Here is a 23699-nt window from a genome sequence, read left to right as displayed (position 1 = left end):
ATCAGATAGAATTAAGTGTTTTCTTGGTAGTATATACAATAACTACAATATATAGTAATAAAAATGTTAATGCTAATTGGAGATCATCTAGTACATATTCCTCATCTGACAAACAGTCGAAGAGATGGAGCCTGAGCTTGGTCCAGAAATCAGATCTAAGACCTTATTGAGTGCTCTTTTCCCCCATGTTAAGAGTGAGAACTTTTAGTTAATTAAGGCAGGTATTTAAGTGCTTTTTATGTATCAGACATTCTGAAAAGTGTTTACTCAAACTTAATGAAGCCAAACTCCATTTTTATAGAAAACTAAGTTTTAAGAAATTCAAGTGCTCTAACAAAGCTTAGTTTTAACCCACCTGAGGCTCATGCCATGCAATGGTAGAAACTCATATTTAGCAACTCTCCCCATTAAAACATGCTTTAGGCCTTATACGTTTTTAATGCATAAGTATTTAACAAACATGCAAATTTAATAAATGTAGAATCTAACATAAATAAATATAATTATATGGTTTAGTTCAAAAGTAAGAACGTGTTTTCTTATTCTGTGATTAAAAGTGGCCTAGGATTTGATAGGGAAATGGATAAAGCACCCGGAAGAATTTTGTATTTCTTTTTTTTTTTTTTAATTTTATTTATTTACTTCCCCCCAAAGCCCCAGCAGATAGTTGTAGGTCATAGCTGCACATCCTTCTAGTTGCTGTATGTGGGATGCGGCCTCAGCATGGCCGGAGAAGCGGTGCGTCGGTGCGCGCCCGGGATCGAACCCGGGCGCCAGCAGCAGAGCGCGCGCACTTAACTGCTAACCCACGGGGCCGGCCCGAATTTTGTATTTCTTAAAGTTCAGTGTTTAACTTGCTGTACTTGCCAAACTCTTCAATGCACTCTCTACCCGCTTCCTATATTTTAATGTTTCTAAAGTAGTTCTTTAATGAACAAATGAATTTTAAATCTTTGGCACCTGATAATGCTTGTCTGCTAGGCTAGTTCTAGGATCCAAAGAGCAATGAAACAATTTACACACACACACACACACGGTATTATGTTCATGCAGGAGTATGTTCATATAGGAGAAAGAAACACCTGCCAGTTTCTTTCAAATGGTTGGGCAAAAATACAAAGTATGTGTGTGTTTGTATGGAGAGAGATAAAGCAAATGTGGCAAAATGTTAAAGTGCTATTAAAAAAATGCTTCCTCCTGTATTATAATAAATAATAAGTTTTAAAAATCTGTACAAAGATAGTAAAATCAGATTAAACTGAATTTTTTATGTAGAAGTTTACATACACTAATTCCTAAGAAGACAATGTAATGAAAATATATGAGTTGAATCCATTACCGATTCATAATAACCCTATGAAAGAGATGTTAAAATAAATGGAAGGAATAAGAATCAGTATATCAGGTATCATCACCTAAATGGATTAAAACAATAAAACAAAATAGAGAATAATATCTTCATGATTTAATCAAAGAATTCAACAGGCGATACTAAACACAGCACTAACCACAAAAGAAAAAAAATAAAATGGACTACATTAAAAATAAGAAAAGTAAGACCTCCTGTTCATCAGAAGACACCATTAAAGAGTTAAAAGGCAAACCACAGAGTGGGACAATTATGATACATATATTTGATAAAGGACTAACATCTAGCACTCATACAAACCAATAAGAAAAAAGCAAACAACCCAATTTAAAAAAGAGCAAAAGACTTGAAGAACACATCACAAATTGCCAATAAACATATGAAAAGTTACTCAATCTCAGACACCAGGGAAACACAAATTAACCTATAAGGAAATACCATCACACAGCACCAGAATGGCTAAAACATCAAGACTGACAAAACTCAGTGGGGATGAGTACTGTCCTTGATGAGAATCTGGAGCAACTGAAACTCTCATACACTGCTGGTGAATGTAAATTGGTGCAGCTATTTTGAAATACTTGGAAGTATTTACTAAAACTAAATAACCACATATTCTATGGCTCTGTCACTCTTAGGTATATACCAACAGGAAGTATATGTATGATTACCAAAAAATATCTACAAGAAAGTTTATATCAGCACTATTCATAATAGCTCCAAAATGGAAATAATGAGAATATCCATTCACCATAGAATGACTGATATATTGCAGTGGCCAGACATAATAAATGGAATATTATACAGCAAGGAGAAATAACAAACTATTGCCATATACAACAATAGGGATGAACCTCATAAATTTGAAATTGAATGAAATAAACCAGACATAAAGGAATGTTTACTGCATGATTCCATTTATAAAATGTCTGGGGCTGGCCTGGCAGCGTAGCAGTTAAGTTCCCACGCTCCACTTTGGCAGCCCAGGGTTCGCAGGTTTGGATCCTGGGCATGGACCGATGCACCACTTGTCAGGCCATGCTGTGCCAGCATCCCATATAAAGTAGAGGAAGATGGGCACGGATACTAGGCCGGGGCCAATCTTCCTCAGCAAAAAGAACAGTGGCAACAGATGTTAGCTCAGGGCTAATCTTCCTCACACACACACAAAAAAGCTCAAGAATAAGCAAAAAAATTTATGGTGTTAGAAGTCAGAACAGTGACTACTTGGGGGGAAGGGGGTTAGTGACTAAGAGGAAGCATAGGGAGACTTCTGGGTTGTTGGTAATGTTCAGTTTCATGATCTGGATTCTTGTTACGTGGGTGTGTTCATGTGAAAATTTCTCCAGATGTATTTTTTTGATTTAACATGTGCATACATGTTAAGTTTTAACAAAAAAAGTCACTTAAAAAATCTAAATATGTTAAAATCTCCAAATATGAAACCCACCATCTAAACTTGAGGCCCATCAACTACATACAAAAATTAAAAATAAATGAATGGGCAAGATATAACAGGAAAATGCAAATTAAGGGAAAAAACTCTCAAGGTCATATACATTTAACATAATTTATAATAATACAATTCTAATCCAGGAAGAAGATACAGAAGTCATAAAACCTTAACACACCAAATAACATTCCATTAAAAATATACAAAAGCAGGGTATTTATGAAATACCCACAGCTAACATCATAGTCAACAAACAATATAAAAAGAAAATTAAGGGCCGGCCCTGTGGCTTAGTGGTTAAGTGCGCACGCTCCAATACTGGCGGCCTGGGTTCGGATCCTGGGCGTGCACCGACGCATCGCTTCTCCAGCCATGCTGAGGCCACGTCCCACATACAACAATTGGAAGGATGTGCAACTATGACATACAACTATCTACTGGGGCTTTGGGGAGAAAAAAAAAAAAAGGAGGAGGAGGATTGGCAATAGATGTTAGCTCAGAGCCGGTCCTCCTCAGCAAAAAGAGGAGGATTAGCATGGATGTTAGCTCAGGGCTGATCTTCCTCACACAAAAAAAATTAAGACAATCCCATTTATAAGAAGATTTAAAAGAATAAAATCCCTAGGAATAATTTAACCAAGGAGGTGTAAGACTTGTACACAACTAAAAAACACTGCTAAAATGAATTTTTAAAAGACCTAAATAAATGGAAATATATCTCATGTTCATGGATTGGAAGACTTAATATGTTAAGATGGCAATACTACCTAAAGTATTCTATAGATTCAATGCAATCCCTATCAAAATTCCAAAGATCTTTTATGCAGAAATGAAAAAGCAGATCCTCAAATTATATGGAATTACAAGGAGGCTTGAATGGCTAAAACAATACTGAAAAAGAACAACAAAACTGTAGGACTCAAACTTCCCAATTCAAAACTTGCTATAAAGCTAAAGTGATCAAAACAGTGTGATACTGGCATAAGGACAGACATATAGACCAAGGGAACAGAATTGAGAATCCAGAAGCAAACCCATATATCTATGGCCAATTGATTTTCAACAAGGATGCCAAGACCATTCAATAGGAGAAACACTAGTCTCTTCAACAAATAGTGCTGGGACAATTGGATATCCACATGCAAAAGAATAAAGGTGGACCCCTACATCATACCACATGCAAAAATTAACTCAAGATAGGTCAAAGACCTAAATATAAGTGCTAAAACCATAAAACTTTTAGAAGAAGACAGAGGGGTAAATCTTCAGGATCTTGGATTTGGCAACATATTCTGAGATATGACACCAAAAACATAAGCAACATATAATAGATAAACTGGACTTCATTCGAATTAACTTTTGTACATCAAAGGACATTATCAAGAAAGTAAAAAGACAGTCTACAGAATGGGAGTCAATATTAGCAAATCATATATCTGATAAGGTATAGTATCCAGACTCTTAAAAGTCAATAACAAAAAGATAAACAACCCAACTAAAAAATGGACAGCGGCCTGCCCGGTGGGGTAGCAGTTAAGTTCCCAAGCTCCGCTTTAGCAGCCCAGGGTTCGTGGATTCGGATCCCAGGAGCAGACCGACGCACCGCTTATCAAGCCATGCTGTGGTGACGTCCCATATGAAGTAGAGGAAGATGGTCACAAATGTTACCCCAGGGCCAATCTTCTTCAGCAAAAAGAGGAGGATTGGCAGCGGATGTTAGCTCAGAGTTAATCTTCCTCACAACAAAAAAGAAAAAGAAAAAATGGGGGCCGACCCCGTGGCGCAGCAGTTAGGTGTGCGCGCTCCGCTACTGGCGCCCCAGGTTCAGACCCCGGGCACACACCGAGGCACTGCTTGTCAGGCCATGCTGTGGCGGCGTCCCATATAAAGTGGAGGAAAATAAGCACAGATGTTAGCCCAGGGCCAGTCTTCCTCAGCAAAAAGAGGAGGATTGGCATGGATGCTAGCTCAGGGCTGATCTTCCTCACAAAAAAAATTAATAAATAAAAAAAATTAAAAGAAAAAGAAAAAATGGACAAACGACATGAATAGACAGTCTTCGAAAGAGGATATACAAATGGTCAATAAGCACATGAAAAGATGCTCAACATCAGTAATTAGGAAAATGAAAATCAAAACCACAACGAGATATCACTTCACACCCACTAGGGTGGTTACAACCAAAAAAGGTTAAATATCAAGTATCGGTAAGGATGTGGAGAAACTGCAACGTTCGTACACTGTTCGTGGGAATGTAAAAGGTGCAGTCATCGTGGAAAACAGTTTGGAAGTTCCTCAAAAGTTAAACATAGATTTACCATATGACCGAGCAATTCCACTCCTAGATATACACCCAAAAGATTTGAAAACAGGTACTCCAACAAATACTTGTACACAAATATTCACAGTAGCATTATTTCTGATAGCTAAAAGGTGTAAACAACTCAAATATCCATTAATAGACGAATGGCTAAACAAGATATGGTATATACATACAACAGAATATTACTCAGCCATAAATGAATGAAGTACTGATACATGCTACAACACAGATGAATCTGATGAATCTTAAAAATATGCTAAGTGAAAGAAGCCTGACATAAAAGGTCACATACTGTATGATGTCATTTATATGAAATATTCAGAATAGGTAAATTTCAGAGATAGAAAGGAGATTGGTGGTTGCCAGGGTCTAGGTGGAGGGGGATATAGGAAGGGATATCTTAATGGGTACAAGATGTTCTTCTTGTGGGATAATGAAAATGTTTTGGAACTAAACAGAGGAGGTGATTGAAGAAGAATGAATGTACTAAATGCCACTGAACTGTACAGTTTTAAACGATTAATTTTTTGTTATATGAATTTCACCTCAATAAAAAAACACACAAAGCAAAAGATGTCAGAAATACAAGGGGGCTATGAGGAAAAAAACCACAAACATAGTGGCAGATTGAAGAGACAAAGAATAAATGGAGTCTTAGAAAATTGACTGATTAGATTAGAAAATTGATCTATTGTTTTTCTTCCAAAAAAACCCCCAAAAACATATAAAGTAAAAACCTACACAATTTTCAACAACTGCCCATATAATAGTTAAAAACAAAACAAAAATGCATTATGAACTAAGCCAGAAAAAAAAAATCAAAAAATTCGAAAAGGTAGAAATCTGGTAAGTAATAGTTTCTGATTGCAATAAAATAAATTAATGAGCAATTACAATGGAAAATAAGTATTTCCTACCTTTGTCCATTAAAAAGTCCTATAAACATTTACCAGTCCAATAGCAGTGAATACCCACAGCGCCCAGGTTACAGTTTCTGAATGCCATATGCCACAAAAAGAACTAGAGTTCCTTGAAAAATGGGTGATTTCAGGTCTAGGATAGAAAGCGATCCTGGAAAATATATTTTGCACACCAAAAAGAAAAGATGCTATCCAAGACTAGTAGGGCAGTGTCTAAACTTGGAGAGATTCTCACTAACCTCAAACGAGCATCAATAAAAATACTACAATGAGCTAACATATATTAACTATATTAAAATTCATAAGTTCATAATATATTAAAATTTATATAGTAAAAAAGTTACCTTTGGAAGATGCTGGGGAAACAACTTACTGTTCTTAAAAATGATAAAGGAAAAGATTCAAGTATTCAACCTGACCTTTTTCATAAGCTGTACCTCAAGGCAACTATATAATTGATGAAAAAATGTTTATCTATATAGTAGTATTCCATTTATTTACCAAATGAATGAGGAATGATAAAAATAGATCATCACCATTGCAAACTCCTAAAGAAACACAGGATCTAGGCAACAATCATCAATGGCTGCTAACATTACAAAAAGGGACAGCTAGGCTTTATGTGGCTAAATAATATTCCTTACAAGTATTCTTGCCAAAGTCCTACCTGAAATAGATCAAGCCTGTAGAACCACCAGTTTAAAGTACTACAAGGGACAGGACATCATGCTAACTGACACCCGCAGATGGAATTAACAAAATTCAGAATGAGAGATATTCAATAGGACAAAAAAACCTGATTTCCTCAACCAACAGCAACAATAAACTAGAAAGAACAAAAAAGGAAGGGGAAACCTATAGATTAAAAGAAACTTAACGGATATATTAATGAAATGCCATGTGCGGACCTTGACTGGATCTGAATTCAAGCAAAATAAATATAACAACAACAAATTACGGGACTACTGGAGGAATCTGAGCATTGGCTAGATATTACAATACTAGATATCACAGTATTAATAACTTTTTTTCAGGTTTGATAATGATATTGTGGTTATGTTTAAAAAAAAAATAATCGGGCCGGCCCCATGGCTTAGTGGTTAAGTGAGCGCGCTCCACTGCTGGCGACCCGGGTTCGGATCCCGGGCTCGCACCGACGCGCTGCTTCTCTGGCCATGCTGAGGCTGCGTCCCACATACAGCAACTAGAAGGATGTGCAGCTATGACACACAACTATCTACTGGGGCTTTGGGGGGAAAAATAAATAAATAAAATCTTTAAAAAAAAAAAATAAATAATCCTTAAGAGATATTGAAATATTTACAAATTAAACAATGTGATGCCTGAGATTTGCTTCAAAATAATTCAGTGTCAGAGGACTGGGAAGAAGAGGTGGGGTATAAATGAAACAGATTGGCTGCTAGATGAAGATTATTGAAGCTAAATGATGGGTACATAAGGGGTCATTATAGTATTCTACTATGGTATATGACTGAAATTTTCCAAAATAAAAAGTTAAAGAAGAAACCAACAATAGGTTTTTTAAAAAAAGACTTTTTAAAATGGTTAATTTTAAAAATTTGTCTTTTTGCATTTCAATCTGAAGAATCACAAATAAACTTACTAGATGAGGAACTTATCATTTCAGTTAAAATTTTCATTCCTCTATGACATTTTGATCTTCGTCCATTCATTTCCTTTAAGCCTCTATGGCCCGGACTTATGGAAGCTTACTTTTGTCTGTAACAGCAGCCTTATCTACCACTAGTCCAGGCATTGGTAAACTTCAGGCCTGCATCCTGTATCTTTACAGACATGAAGCTAAGAATGTTTTTTTTTTCATTTTCAAAGAGTTGCAAAAAGTGAAAAAGAAGAATATGTAACAGAGATTGTATGTGGCCCACAAAGTCTAAAATATTTACTATCCAATTATGTTTGGGAAGTCATTTCCCATACATATGAAAAAGCTTCTGCCCACTAGTATACAGGGAAGACATTCAACTAGGAAACAATCGTGACCCTGCCAGAAGCCCAGCATCCCAAACTATGAGAAATTTATACCTGAGGGACCTGAAATTTCTTAAGTACCATAAAAAGTGTTTTGTTTTTATTTAACCACAATGCATCTTTATATGTATGTTGAGGCTCATATAAGTTGTGTGCATTTTTTAACACGTGTCAGCTTTGATTCACATTTAAATTAAAAACTAAACCTTAAAGGAAGCATTGAAAAAGGATAAACATCAACAATAAATCATGCTATGAATTTTCCTTAACTTCACCAATATCTAAAAAACAGCTTCAGTTAAAACCACTGTTGATGAACACAGGGATAACAGTCTCTTCTTTGAAAGCAAGCTCTTCAAAGCTCAGTCCTATAGGGAAGATCACAGACTCAAAGAATTTTAGAATTGGAAGGATTTATAGAGGTCACCTATATTAATCTCCTCAGGTTTATAGATAAAGGCAGATGGAAGTGACTTCCACATAGTTAATAAGCTGTATATAAAAAGGCCTAGAAAAGCAATTTAAGGAACTCAAGTATGAGGCTTTTCTAACACATATAATGAGGTTACTTTCTTGGGTATATTTAGATCTATTTTAAGCCTAGTCCCTGAGAAATAAGATTGCACAACACTCCTCAACTAAGAACCAATGGGAGAGCCTAGTTTCCGTTTCCATAGTCACAAAAACTGGCCTTGACCTCTCTCCACAAAATTACAGCTAATCATCAAGCCCCATGAGACCCCAAACTATGTTCCCATCTTGTGACTAAGGTTAAAATGGACTACCCCACCCCCAACTTTTCCCTAAGATATGTGGCAATTTCCGTGCATATTTGTTTTGATAAGGTAGCATGGATGCTGTTGCTAAAAGGAATAAAAAACAGAAAAATATATAAGTGGGTAGAGCCAGGCATCTTTTTGAAAACAAACTGAATTTTATTGCCAGTATCAAAAGTGTTCCTTTATTCACTGTTAGTTATACTCAATCTTTTCCCTTGTAGACTCACAACACTGCCGATAACTCTAGTCCTAACCTTCCCAAGTACCTAATTCTTTATTTGTAATGGGATTCTATTTGTGCAATTGAGTTTCTATTTCTACCAACAATGCATGAGGAATTCCCAGGTTTTAATAGAGACAATCCTCTCCACCTGGATTAGTCCTACTTTGATTAGGACTTTTGTGAATTATGCATGTTTTAAAATCAAGCTTTCAGTAATCTAACTGTAAAACTGGAAATATCCACATTACCTACTTCACAAGGGTGCCTCTGAGAGTGAAGAAATTACAATGTGATACAAAGAGGATTATCCTGAAAGAGGATAATGCTAACCATTTCTGGTTTCACCCGTCATTTTCTTTATGAAGGCCAATATGATCAAAAATATATTACTTTACACTTAAAAAAATGATTAAGATGATAAATTTTATGTTTTTTTGTGATGTGTGTGTGAGGAAGATCAGCCCTGTGCTAACATCTGCCCATCCTCCTCTTTTTTTGCTGAGGAAGACTGGCCCTGGGCTAACATCCGTGCACATCTTCCTCCACTTTATATGGGATGCTGCCACAGCATGGCTTGCCAAGCGGTGTGTCGGTGCGCACCCAGGATCCGAACCGGCAAACCCCAGGCCGCCGCAGAGGAGCACATGCACTTAACCGCTTGTGCCACCAGGCCGACCCCTAAATTTTATGTTTTTAACCACAATTAAAAATAAATTTTAACAAATTACCTTCAATAGATAGATAAAATGTGGTATATACATACAATGGAATATTATTTAGTCTTAAAAAGAAAGGAAATTCTGACATACGCTATAACATGGATGAATCTTGAAGGCATCCTGCTAAGTGGAATAAGACACAAAAGGACAAATAATGAATGTTTCCACTTTTATGATAGTCAAATTTCATAGAGACATAAAGTAGAACCGTGGTTACCAGGGGCTGGGAGCAGTGGGGGATGGAGAGTTACTATCTAATGGGTACAGAGTTTTAGTGTGGGATGAAAATTAAGTTCTGGAGAAGGACAGCAGTGATGGTTGCACAACAATGTGAATATATTTTATGCCAGTGAACTGTACACTTAAATAATGGCTAAAATGGTAAAAATTATTTTATGTATATTTTACCACGATAAGAAAAAGTATTACCTTGAAGGTCTCCAATCATTTCAGAATCATGACCTCTGTCTCTTCGTTCAGCTTCTAATGCGGCTTGCAGCTGGTAATAATCCTTGTCTGTCTGCGACTTGGAATTCTCTAAAATTCTATTTCTCTCCTGCAATTCTCTGTTGAGGGACTCTAGCTGACTAATTGACTTGCTCATCTCAGTGTGACTCTTCCTTAATCTTACAGCTGTGTCTGATTCTGTCCTAAGTAAGTCATTGGCTTCTTCCAGCTATTTAAAAAAGAGAGCAAGAAAACAGGTTTTTGACCAAAATATAACCAACTTTATTGATTATAATAAAAAAAAAAAGTCATTCCAAAAACTCACCTGCTTTTGTAATTGTGCCAGCTTCTCATTAGCAAGCTGTGAATTCTGACTGACTTTCTTTAAGTCTTCCAACTGATCCTTTAATGTAGAAACTAGAAAACGAAGGCATAAGATGCAGATATTGCAAAGTTTTCATGGCAGAAACATATAAATCCCTTTTAAAAAATACATTTAGTCTTGGGCCATAACGGTCAGTTATATTAGGTCCACCCCCAAAGCCAAATTCCATTGTGCAAGTATTTACACTTAAGTTCATCAAAAAGTGGAGCATCATTTCATAACATAGAATGCAAAAACAGATTTGTTTCAACTGTTGTAATACTTGAAATTCTTTTATTCTCTAATAAGGTCAATCTATTAGTGAAGTGTATAAAGCTAGTTTGTTTTTCTTTTTTTGTTTGGTGAAGAAGATCAGCCCTGGGCTAACATCCGTTGCCAATCGTCCTCTTTTTGCTGAGGAAGATTAGCCCTGAGCTAACATCTGTGCCCATCTTCCTCTATTTTGTATATGGGACACCACCACAGCACGGCTTGATGAGCGGTGCATCAGTCCGAGCCCGGGATCTGAACCTGCAAACCCCGGGCTGCTAAAGTGGAGCACGCAGACTTAACCACTATGCCACAGGGCCGGCCCTATAAAGCTAGTTTTTTTTTTTTTTTTTGTGAGGAGATCAGCCCTGAGCTAACATCCGCCAATCCTCCTCCTTTTTTGCTGAGGAAGACGGCCCTGGGCTAACATCGGTGCCCATCTTCCTCCACTTTATATGGGACGCCGCCACAGCATGGCTTACCAAGCAGTGCGTCGGTGCGCGCCCGGGATCCGAACCAGCGAACCCTGGGCCGCCGCAGCGGAACGCGCGCACTTAACCGCTTGCGCCACCAGGCCGGCCCCCTTATAAAGCTAGTTTTAATATTTATTTTTGAATACTAGTAAAAATCCTTGAATAGTTCATTATTTTTAAAATGATTCAAAATTCAAAAGATACCAAATAGTATACAGTGTAGAATGAGTCTTCCTCCCACCACATCGTCTCCCAGTCCCTCTGACTCTCCTCCCCAGCAACAACTATTACTAATTTCTTGCATATCCTTCCTAAGATAATCTATGTACTGAGACCCTAATACATAAAACCACATGAAATATATATGTATTTTTTCACATGCATATCTATATATTCACAAATACATATTTAAGCACCTACAGACAAGCACTCTTGTGTTATTTTATTTTATTTTATTTTAATTTTATGTATTTATTTATTGGCCCCCCCAAAGCCCCAGTAGATAGTTGTATGTCATAGCTGTACATCCTTCTAGTTGCTGTATGTGGGACGCGGCCTCAGCATGGCCAGAGAAGCGGTGCGTCGGTGCGCGCCCGGGATCGAACCTGGGCCGCCAGCAGCGGAGCGCATGCACTTAACGGCTAAGCCACGGGGCCGGCCCTACAGCACTCTTGTTTTAAACAAAGGATCTGTATTTTGTTTTTCTCATTTAAAGATACATCTTAGAGATTCTTTTATAACAGTACATAAGGAGATGCTTTATTCTTTTATAAGATGTATAGTATTGTATCATATAGATATACCAAAATTTACTATGTCATTGATTATATTTGTTGTTTATAATTTTTGCCATTTTAAATAATGCTACAACGAATAGCCTTGTTTATACATCAGTGTGCATGTATATAAGCCTATATGTAAAATAAATTCCTAGAAGTAAAATCACTAGATCACAGGGTATAGAAAGCTATTTTAAATGTATTTGTAACACTAACATTAAAACACATGAAATTCTAGGTTAGTAGTTCTCAAATGTGGCTGCTTGTTAGAAGTGCCTAAAGAGCTTATTAAAAACACCAATGCCTAGGCCACATGTCTAGATCAATTAAATTAGAATCTCTGGAGTTTAAGCACCAGTATACTTTCGAGGTCCCCAGGAAATTCCAATATGCATACAAGGTTGAAAATCACTACTTTAGCTAAAACATCACTACTAACTTTAATATGTTATAAATTTTTCTTGGGATATGGGTATTTAGCTCATGAGCTATCTTAGGATTATGGCTTCAAAAAATATATCATATAGGCACTAAATTTAAGACAACCTCATGACAAAGACCTCAATGAGAGTGTTAGACGGAAATTCCAGTGTTTTTCAAAAGAAGCAACAATTTACCTTCATTTTCTACATTTCTCCTCTTCTCATTTTCCTGTTCTGCTTTTCTTTGGTACTCATTAATTCTATGTTGTAGCAACATTTTCTCTTTCTCAATCTGAGACACTGTAGATTCTAGATTTCGTCTTTGATTCCCCTGAAATTATAATGATAAAAGTTACCACTGCAATTAATGCTCCTTATTTATTTGAGAGAATACTGTTCTTTAAAAAAAAACAAAAACAAAGACTTAAGATGGATTTTTTGTTTCAAAATCAGATAGTATCTCCTAACAACTTTTCTAATAGAATTAGGTTGCCTTATAAGACAGTGAGAATATTCGAACTAGATATGTAAACGTTTCAGATTTTTGAATCCATGACTATAAAAAACTTTATTAATCTTATCACATCGAAAGTTGCTTTATTAGCTTAAGATGATCATATTGCATTATATCACCAATATTCTGGTTTATTTACAATCCTATATTTCAAATATGAAAGGGAGCAGATAATTATATATTTGATAATTAAATGGTGCAAGGCTCAAATGGCACCAAATGCTACAGTGTGTGCAGTTCAAGTTCACCAGTCCCTGCGTGTCTCCCTTAATCCTCTCCCTGTCTCAACAACTTATTTTTTCAGAGATGTTCTATGTATCTACCTACTAATGCATATTAAAAAGTAATAAAGGAAATACTTCAGAAAATGAAATCACAGGGGAGGGGAGGTTTAAAGGAAAAAAAGCACCTAAACTTCCACAACTTAAAAATTTATCTTCTGTTTCTGACTTACCACTATCAGCATATCCTGCTTTTGATGCTTCATTTTTATCTTTAAGACTCCAAACCACAAAAACCTCCTTTATAGTGTGTTTTTCTGGGCTTTCCCGTCTTTTTTTTTGATGAGGAAGATTGGCCCTGAGCTAACATCTGTGCCTATCTTCCTCTACTTTGTACGTGGGATGCCTGCACAGCATGGCTTGATGAGTGGCGTGTAGGTCCGAGACTGGGATCCGAACCCACGACCTCCAGGCTGCCGAAGCGGAGCACGGGAACTTAACCACTATGCCACTGGGTGGGCCCCTGGGCTTTCCTATCTTTAAGCAAAAACTATCTTTCAAGTAAGATACTGTCAGAGAGATTTAGCAAATTTGACAGAGATCATCCAAGGTCTTCCCAATTCTAACATTTTATCATTCTAACTTTTATGTTTTCACTTTTTTATTTTGAAGTAATTATACATTTCAGGAAGTTGCCAAGATAGTACAGAAAGGTCCCATGCACCCTTCCACTCAGTTTCCCCTAATACATTATATGTAACAAGAGTACAATAACAAAATCAGGAAATAGATATTGGTATACAGTGTGTAGAGTTCTATGTTATTTTACCTCATGTGTAGATTCATGTAACTACCACCACAATTAAGATACTGAACTGTTCCATCAGCACAACGATCTCCTTCCAGCCATTACTTATAGCCACAGGCATCCCCCTTCTCCCACCACCTATATCCCTGGCAACCAAATACAGGTCCTCTATCTGTATAATTTTGTCATTTTCAGAATGTTATATTAATGGAATCATATAGTATGGACCTTCTAAGATTGGGTTTTTACACTCAACATAATGCCCTTGAGATCCATCCAGGTTGTTATCAATGGTTCATTTTTTTTTGTTGCTACTAGTATTCCATGGTACAGATATATCAAAGTTTGCGCAACCATTCACTTATTGCAAGACATTTTAGTTGTTTCTAGTTATTGGCTATTATAAATAAAGCTACTATGAACAGTAGCATATAGGTTTTAATGAGGATATAAGTTTTCATTTTTCTGGGATAAATGCCCAATAGTGCAATTGCTGAGTTGTGTGGTAGTTGAATGTTTAGTATTTCAGGAAACTGCCAAACTATCTAGAATGGCTGTACCATTTTATATTCTTATCTACAATGTATGAGTGATCCAGTTTCTCCACGTTCTTGCCAGTTCTGGTATTGACATCATTTTTCAATTTTACTTGTTTTAACTGTTATATAGTGATATCTCATGGTGGTTTTAATTTGCATTTCCCTAATGGCTCATGATGTTGAGCATTTTTTCATGTGCTTGATACCCACGTTGATGAAATGTATGTTCATGTCTTCTGCCAATTTTCAAACTGGATTTTTTATTTACTGTTGAGTTTTAGAGTTCTTTAAACATTCCAGATAGAGTCCTTTGTGAAATATGTAGTTTTCAAATATTTTTTTCCAGTCTAGATAGCTTGCCATTTCATCCTCTTATCATGGTCTTTCACAGAGCAAACACTGTTAATTTCGATGAAGTCCAATTTATTGAATTTTTTTCCTTATATGGATCATGTTTGTGGTGTCATGTCTAAAAACTGTTCACCAAGCTGTTAGGTTCCAAGGATTTTCCCCTATTTTTTCCCTAAAATTTTATATTTTTATTTTCACATTTAAATCTATGCTCCATTTTGAATTAATTTTTGCATAAGGTGTGAGACTTAGGTTGAGTTTCATATCTTGGTCTATGGACATATAGTTGCTCCAGCGCCACCTGTTAAAAAGACCATCCATCCGCCATTGAATTGCTTTTGCACCTTTCTCAAAAATCGGTTGGCTATAATTGAGGGATACTGATCCACAGTTTTCTTTGTAGTACTGTCTTTGTTAGATTTTGGTATCTGGGTAGTTCTAGCCTCATAAAATTCATTAGGGATTATATTTTCTGGAAGAGATAGCGTAGAATTGGTGTTAATTCTTCTTAAAACACTTGGCAGAATTCTCTAGTAAAACCACCGGGTCCCAGAGATTACTTTTTTGGGTAGCCTTTAAATTATGAATTCACTTTAACAGTTATATAGCGCTATTCAAATAATCTATTTCACGTTGTGTGAGTTGTGGTAGTTGGTATTTTTGGAGGAATTAGTCCATTTCATCTAAATTTCACACAATGTGTTTAGAATTTTTTGTAGTATTCTCTCATGATCCTTTTGATGTCTGCAGAATCTGCAGTGACATGCCCTGTTTTATTCCTGATACTGATAATTTGTGTTCTTTTTCCTTTTCAATCTTGCTAGAGGTTTGTCAATTTTGTTGATCTTTCCAAACAGCTAGTTTTTTGTTTTCACTGATTTTCTCTATTGTTTTTCTGTTTTCAATTCCATTCATCTCTGCTCTTTATCTTTATTTTTCCTTCCTTCTCCTTGCTTTGGGTTTATTTTACTCTTCTTTATCTAGGTTCTTGAGATAGAAGCTTAGATAACTGATTTGAGACTCTTCATCTTTTCTAACGTAAGCAAGCATTTAGTGTATAAATTTCCCTTAAAACATGTTAGCTGTATCCCACAAATTTTGATGTTTTATTTTCACTTTCATTGTTCAAATATTCTTTTTAAAGATAAAGAGCCATAATTTTTTAACATAACTTTATGAGCTATAATTAATATTCCAATGTATTTTTTCATTTCCCCTGAGACTTCCTCTTTGATCTATGGATTATTTAGAACTGTGTTGTTTAGTTTCCACGTGTTTGCAGATTTGCCTGATATCTGTTATTCATTCTAGTTTGATTACATTTTGGTCAGAGAACACACTCTGTGTGATTTCACTTCTTTTAAGTTTGTAGACATCTGCTCAGGATGTGTTCTATCTTGGTATGTGTTCCTTGAGTGCTTGAAAAGAATATGTATTTTGCTGTTGTTGGGTAGAGGGTTCTATAAATGTGCAATAGATCCTGTTGGTTGATGGTGTGCCTGAGTTCTCCTATACGTTTGTTGATTCTCTGTCTAGAGAGTGGTATTGAAGTTGTGGAAATTAAGAGACCTTAACTAAAGTGGAGTCAGGAAGATCTGTAAGGGGAGCTCTCATGCCCTATCATATATCACCAGTTACACGAAACAGGAAAAGAGGTATGCTTGTATCTTCCACAGGAAGTAAAACTACTTTACTAGGGAAGGAAGACTTCTCTCCCCACCTGGCAACAGCCCAGCCAATGAGAAATGCCACAGCTCAACCAATGCGAAGCTGTTGCCGCCCTGAACTGTTACTTTTCCCCAAGGACTTTCATTTAGAACAGCCCCTCCCTACCCCACCTTCTTTTCTCTATATAAGTAGCTCCCCTTATAGTAGTTCGCCATAGCATCCTGAATCACAGTTCTTTTGGCTATCCCCAAAAAACTTCTTCTGAGGATAAAATAACAGGTGAATTTGCTTTTAAGTTGAAAAAGTCTCCAACAATAATTGTGGACTATTTCTCCTTTCAGTTTTATCAGGTTTTGCTTTACATATTTTGTAGCTCTGTTGTTTGGTGAATATAAATTTAGGAATGCTACGTCTTCTTACTGGATTGACCTTTTTATCAGTATGCAATGTCCCTCTCTGCCCCTGGTAATTTTCTTTGCCCTGAAGTCTACTTTATCTGATATTAATATTGCCATTGCTGCTTTCTTTTTGCTAACTTTTGCATGATATATTTTTCCATCCTCTTACTTTCAGTTTGCCTATATTGTTTCATTTGAAGAGAATTTCTGGTAGACAGCATATAGGTACATCATTTAAAAAAATCTACTCTAACAATCTCTTTTAATTGCTGCTACATTTAATTTACATGTAATATAACTAATGATATGTTCGAGTTAAGTCTGCCATTTTTGTTTTTTGTTTGATCTCTCTGTTGTTTCTCCATTTTCTCTTTCTTATCTTTCTGTGGATTACTAGAACATTTTTTAGAATTCCATTTTGATTTATCTAGAGTGTTTCTGAGTGTATCTCTCTGTATAACTTTTTCAGTGGCTACTCTAGATATTACATTATATATGCATAGTTTATCAGACTCTACGGGTGTTGGCATCTTACCAGTATGAATTAAGTGTAAAACCTCACCTCCCTTTATCCTCCTGTTTATAATATAATTGTCTTAAATATTTCTCCTACATACATGGAGAACCACATTAGACAATGTAATTTCTGCTTCAACTGTCAGAAATAATATAAAAAACTAAAGAGGAGGAAGTGTATTGTATTTACCCATATTTTTACTCTCTGTTGTTTTCTGTTCTCTTCTGATATGTCAAGATTCCTTCTTTTATCATTTCCTTTCTATTTAGAGGATTTCCTTTAGCAATTCCTTTAGGGAAGGTATGCTGGTGACAAATTCTCTTAGTTTTCCTTCACCTGAGAATGCTGTGATTTTCACTTGGAAAGGATTTTTCGTTGGACATAGAATTCTGGATTGATCTTTTTTTCAGCCCTTGAAAAATGTTGTGCTACTTCCTTCTGTCCTCCATGGTTTCTAATAATAAATCTGCTGCCATTTGCATTGTTCTTTCCCTCTAGGTAAGTGTCTTTTGCCATATTTGAGATTTCTTCTTTGTCGTTAGTTTTCAGAATTCTGACTACTGTGTGTCTTGGTGTGGCTATCTTTGGGTTTATCCTTTTTATGATTCACTCAGCTTGCTGTAGGCTTATGTCTGGTTTGTAGGTTCATGTCTTGCCAAATCTGTGGAATTTTCAGCCATCATTTCTTCCTGCCCCCGTTTTCTCCTCTCGTTCAGCAATTTCAATGACACAAATGTTAGAATTTCATTGTTAGAATTTCATTGCTATAGTCCCACAGGTCCCTGAGGCTCTGTCACTTTTTTTTTTACTGTTATTCAGACTGGGTAATTTCTATTGTTCTATCCTCAACTTCTCTGATTCTTTCCTCTGTATCCTTCACTTTGCTGCTGAGCCCATCCACTGAGATTTTTATTTCAGTTATTTTAATTTTTGGTTGATTCTACTTTACATTTTCTTATGTCTTTGCTAAGACTTCCTATTTCTTTTCTGAGACTTGCTAATTTTAATTTTTTGTTTCAAGTATGTCTCTAGTTGCTCACTGAAATATATTTATGATGATTCCTTTAAATCCATCTGTGTTCTCTCAGTGTTGGCATCTGTTTATTGTCTTTTCTCATTCTAGTTGAGATTTTCCTAGTTCTAGTTATGACAAGTGATTTTCTTTTTGTCTTTTTTTAGGAAGATCAGCACTGAGCTAACATCCGTGCTAATCCTCCTCTTTTTGCTGAGGAAGACCGGCCCTGAGCTAACATCTATTGCCAATCCTCCTCTTTTTTTTTTTTTCCCCCAAAGCCCCAGTAGACAGTTATAAGTCTTAGTTGCACATCCTTCTAGTTACTGTATGTGGGACGCGGCCTCAGCATGGCCGGAGAAGCGGTGTGTCGGTGCGCACCCAGGATCCGAACCCAGGCCGCCAGTAGCGGAGCACGTGCACTTAACTGCTGAGCCACGGGGCCGGACCAGACAAGTGATTTTCTATTGAAAATTGCACGTTTTGGGTATTATCTTACAATACTCTTGATCTTATTTAAGTCTTCTGTTTTAGCAGGTCTCTTCTGTCACTGTTCTCGTGGGATTAAGGAGGTGCTGCCTCATTTCTGCCAGATGGAGGTAGAAATCTAGGTTTTCCACTTGATCTTTATTGATACACAGGTTGGGGCGAAGTGGATTCTCGTTACTGCTGGGTGGAAATGGGAGTTCTGGCACCCCACTATGCCTCCACTGATAACATCATGGCTGATAGAGAACATACTTTGTTACTGCTGCCTACTTGACACCACAAACATCGCTGTGGGGAGGAGGGCTCGTTATTTCAGTGTTAAAAGTTCGGACTCTCTACTAGGCCTCTTCTGATACAACGCCAGCAGGGAACGGAAGGGGTGCCCTGTTACTGTTGAGTAGAAGTAGAAAACTAGACTCCCGACATGTCTCCAATGACACTGTCTGGGGAGAGGGGGAGGCTTATCATTGCTCAAGAGATGAAAGTCCCTCCACTGGACCTTCTCTAATACCACCCTATCAGGGGCTGGAAGTCTAGGCTTCACTGGTGGGGATGGGGTTATATTTTTTTACATTGTGTTTGGCTGAGTAGAGCAGCGATTGTGTAAAAGTTTTCTGATTTGCTAGCCTGCCCCTTTCCTGGTCCTTTGGCTAGAGAATGGCTTTTCTTGTCTGTGCTTGTTGGTGTTTCCAGATTGCTGGCTTCTCCAGCACCCAGTCTGGGATATAAGCTGCAAAAAGAAAACCCACAGTATTTGTTCCTATGTCATTTCTTGGGACCCAAGTACTCTGTCTAGCTGGTCTGTCTTCTTCTCCCCACCTTTCAGAATCTTTTTTCATTTGTTTCATATTTAATGTCTAGGGCTTTTAGCTGTACTTAGCGGGAAGAACATTGGAAAGTACTTTTACTCCATCTTTCCAGAAGCAGGACTACTCTAATTTTATAATTAAGATCTCCCTCTCTACCTTGAATTTGGAAAGCTGAATAACTTAAACTTAGCACACTTGAATTTTATCTGTGTTTTAGAAATGAAATAAAAAGTGGAGGATATACAAAAAAGATTTCTTAAATACTTAGAGTCAAATAAATAGTGCTAGGCTAAGTACACACTGACCAACAGCAAGTTGGTAAAATATTATCTAAATCTTCCCAGATAACTATATGTATATCCAAAGCTACAAATGACAAACATAAAAACAAAAAACGAAAAACACCACTGACAGATACTATTCTGAAAACAGAAAATTAAGACAGCACAAAAACCATCAGAAACATTAAATCTAAAAAGAACAAAGGAAGTAATCAATGAGAAGAAGACTATAGAGAGTGTATTTCTTTTCAGGGGACTCTTCATATACACAGTAGAAAGATATTTACAAGTTGACCAAAGGGAATGAAAATGTATTACATACTTGCAAACAAATATCTGAATCATGACATGTTTTTGCTGTGTTTCCCTGATAACAAAACTTCTTGCTAGGTGACCAGAGGAAGCATGAATAATTCTAAAATCAATACATTTCCCATGTGATCACATGAAATTATGGTAACGTAAGTCCTTTTTAAATTGTATTCTTTCCTCTTTCTTATTTGTCTGTCTCTTTTTGCTACAGTTCCAGATTCAATTTCTGATCTCTTGATTCTCTTGCTCCTTTCTCACTTTTCAAATATTAAGAACCACTGAAATGAAATTCATCACTAAAATTTCAACATGATTCTAGAATAAAACTATACAAAGGAAAAAAGTATAATCTAATCTGCATCACTTGAATCTGCAGCTCCAAAGTGAGGCTTTCATCATAATTCTTTAGTTCTGTTCTGTTCTCTATTTTAACCTATAAAGTTCAAATGCAATTTTCTCAGAAAACAAAACCATCTAAAAGAGGAAAACACTCTTAAAAAGGAAAACTTCTGATTAGAAAATAAAAAGTACCTCTTCATCCAATTCTTTCATTATCTTGTCTAGTTTTATGTTTGAAGTTCTGTAAAAACAAAAGCAATACAGGTTAGAAATGTTTATTTTTTGTTGCCTGGGGTGGAACAACACATTCTTTACTTTTTCAATTGACTAAGATTTCTTAACCTATTTTTGTGCAGTGAGTCCCTTTGGCAGTCTGGTGAAGCCTATGGCCTCTTCTCAAAACAATATTTTAAAAGCATAAAGTAAAATACGCAAGATTAAAAGAAGCCAAAATTATATTGAAATATAGTCATAAACTTTAAAAAATGTATGATTCAGTAATATATGTGCTTCTTTATTAATATATTAAATCACAAGATCTAGTGGCAATAATTTCAAAGTAGTGATGAGCATAAATGATACTTAGAGATAATTAACAACTGTAATTGCTGAATATAAGAAAATATTTTTGATTTCTATCAGTAATAAAAAATTCACAGCTACTGCTAATAATTGCGGATTATTGCCTATGTTCGTAATTGAAAGAAATGCTGAATTTCAGTTATAAGTTAGAGAAAATATTCACTTTTTCTCATCCAAGTTTAAGGACCTCAAATTCCATCCACGGACCCGTTGCGGGAGGTCTATGAATTCCAGGTTAAGGATCCCTGGACTCCCTCATGCAACACTTGCTACTAAACAAAAATTAGCCATCTAACCACAAGAGTAAATAAATGATGGGAAAGGTGGCATACATAAATCAGTAAATGCACCACTTGACAACTTAGGCAAAAATTTGAGATAAACTGAAAATGTATTACCTCCATCACAATTTGTTTTCTTTGGCTCTAAACATAATAATTCTGAGCTTCAAATCTGGATATGTAATGTTTCACATGGATGTCTTATCAAATATCTCATTCAGCATGCCCGAAATTAAACTTATTCCCTCTGCTCCACGCCCCTACCCATAATAGTAATCTGCCTCTCAACTAAGTATCCCTAAGTAAAGGATACCACCTGGGAATTATCCTTGACTCATCTTCCTCCCTCATCCCCATTTAGCTGAACTAATGTCAATTGCTGCCAACTAACCAGAGACTTCTTTTTAAAAAGCAAGTTTGATCAGTTTTTTGACTTCTTAGTTTAATAACTTTCAATATTTTCCATCACCCTTAGGATAAATTCCAAATTTCTTAGCTTGTCAAAAACAAAGTCCTTCAAGATCTACACTCTGTTGACCTTCCCAGCTTCATCTCAGACTTCTTCCTCCCACATTTTCATATGATTATTGGCCACTCTGGCCATTCTTATTTCTTCCTCAAATTGGCACCCGCCATCACCACTACCACTAGTTTGCCATTTGCCCTTTAATTTTGATTACAATATTTTTTGGATGTAGAAACTTCTCAACATGTATGCAATAATATCTATCCATTTTCTCTCCTTATTTCCATATTTTATACTTAGAAATTCCTTCCAAATCCTCGGATTGATTAATTATTTGCTTATATTCAAGTACTTTTCTAAAAAGTTTATATTATATGCTTAACTATTTAATCTATCAGGAATGATATGCAGTGAGAATTTTACTTGTTTCCTCTCCCCTCCACTTACAAAACTACCAATTTTCCCAATTTCATTTGTTGTGCTTATCTCTGTGCTACCTATGTATTTCATTTATTCAATACTATCCACTAAAACTATAAATAATTACAAAAGTTATCGTTTATAATTAACAAGTAACTCAGCATTGTACTGGGTTATTTAAAATAATCTTGATCATTCTATACTTTCATAAATTTACAGGCTCTTATTAGATTTAGACTCACAGGAAAAAAATTCTGAGTTATTGTTCTAGAAAATCACAAAATCTAGAAAATCACATTGTTCTAGAAAATCACAAATAAATTAGAATATCCGCATTAAAAATTTTGTGAATTTTAATCTTCAACAACATTTACATTTTAGAAAGCACCTTATTTAACGTAAACTAATTTGCCCTATTAGTCAGCTAATTAAAATGGGACAGAAAAGTAATAAATTAGGCACTAAGTGAATCAGCACTAGAGTTTTTCAATAAAGACTGCTAGGAGCAAATGCACTTTAAATATTCTGAGGAAAATACGTCATAACTAACGCCAACATAAATGTGACTTTCCAGTTCTTGCCAAGCTATTCTTGATTGAACGCATATCAGTAGCAAGCTTTTATATGTCCATCTTAGTTCTACTTTAAGTGTTTACAGAGTGCAAGCTTTAAAATAAGTATTTGCTATACAACTTTTAATGCAAAAAACATATAATGATATTCTCACCTGCACTTCTGCTCCATTTCATCTTTTAATTGCATTTCATTATGCAGCTGTTCTTCCAGCTTATAAATTGTTTTTTGCAAATTTTCCTGCTTTAATTAAAAACAAAACAAAATAAAACTCATCCTACTAAGAATATTCATAGAGCATTTAAAAACAGTGAGTTTATGTTACCATCTTACTCCTGTTTAGGAGGGAATTATTTGGTTCAATCTTACTCTTTTTCCTTTCTATCTGCAATTTTTATTATTAATTTAACAAGCAGTTTTTCAACACCTACAAATATGTCAGACATTGTGTTAGGCATTAATAAGACAAAAATTAAAAAGATTTGGTCCTTGTTCTCATGAAGCTAATAGTTAAATAGTGGGATAGGGGAATGGGAAGGTGAAAAGAACCTACAATAACTCAAGGACATAC

General features: G+C 35.9%; 1 protein-coding gene across 3 annotated transcripts in view; it reads right to left on the bottom strand.

Moving 5' to 3' along the window:
• ROCK1 (Rho associated coiled-coil containing protein kinase 1) overlaps positions 1-23699 on the bottom strand; it is a 150005-nt gene that overhangs the window by 39883 nt on the left and 86423 nt on the right. For 2 of the 3 annotated variants that reach the window (XM_058556841.1, XM_058556843.1), the window contains exons 12-16: positions 23283-23371; positions 20999-21047; positions 12744-12879; positions 10566-10657; positions 10223-10469 (exon numbers count right to left, since the gene is read on the bottom strand). In XM_058556841.1, coding sequence (XP_058412824.1) covers positions 10223-10469; positions 10566-10657; positions 12744-12879; positions 20999-21047; positions 23283-23371 — 613 coding nt within the window. The remainder of the gene's footprint in view (positions 1-10222; positions 10470-10565; positions 10658-12743; positions 12880-20998; positions 21048-23282; positions 23372-23699) is intronic. The other variant, XM_058556842.1, reaches the window with a different exon arrangement.

Source organism: Diceros bicornis, chromosome 16 (assembly GCF_020826845.1).
Source record: "Diceros bicornis minor isolate mBicDic1 chromosome 16, mDicBic1.mat.cur, whole genome shotgun sequence".
NCBI classification, from domain to species: Eukaryota; Metazoa; Chordata; class Mammalia; order Perissodactyla; family Rhinocerotidae; genus Diceros; species Diceros bicornis.
The sequence above is the reverse complement of the archived record's forward strand: the minus strand, read 5'-3'. Positions and strand labels throughout refer to the sequence as shown.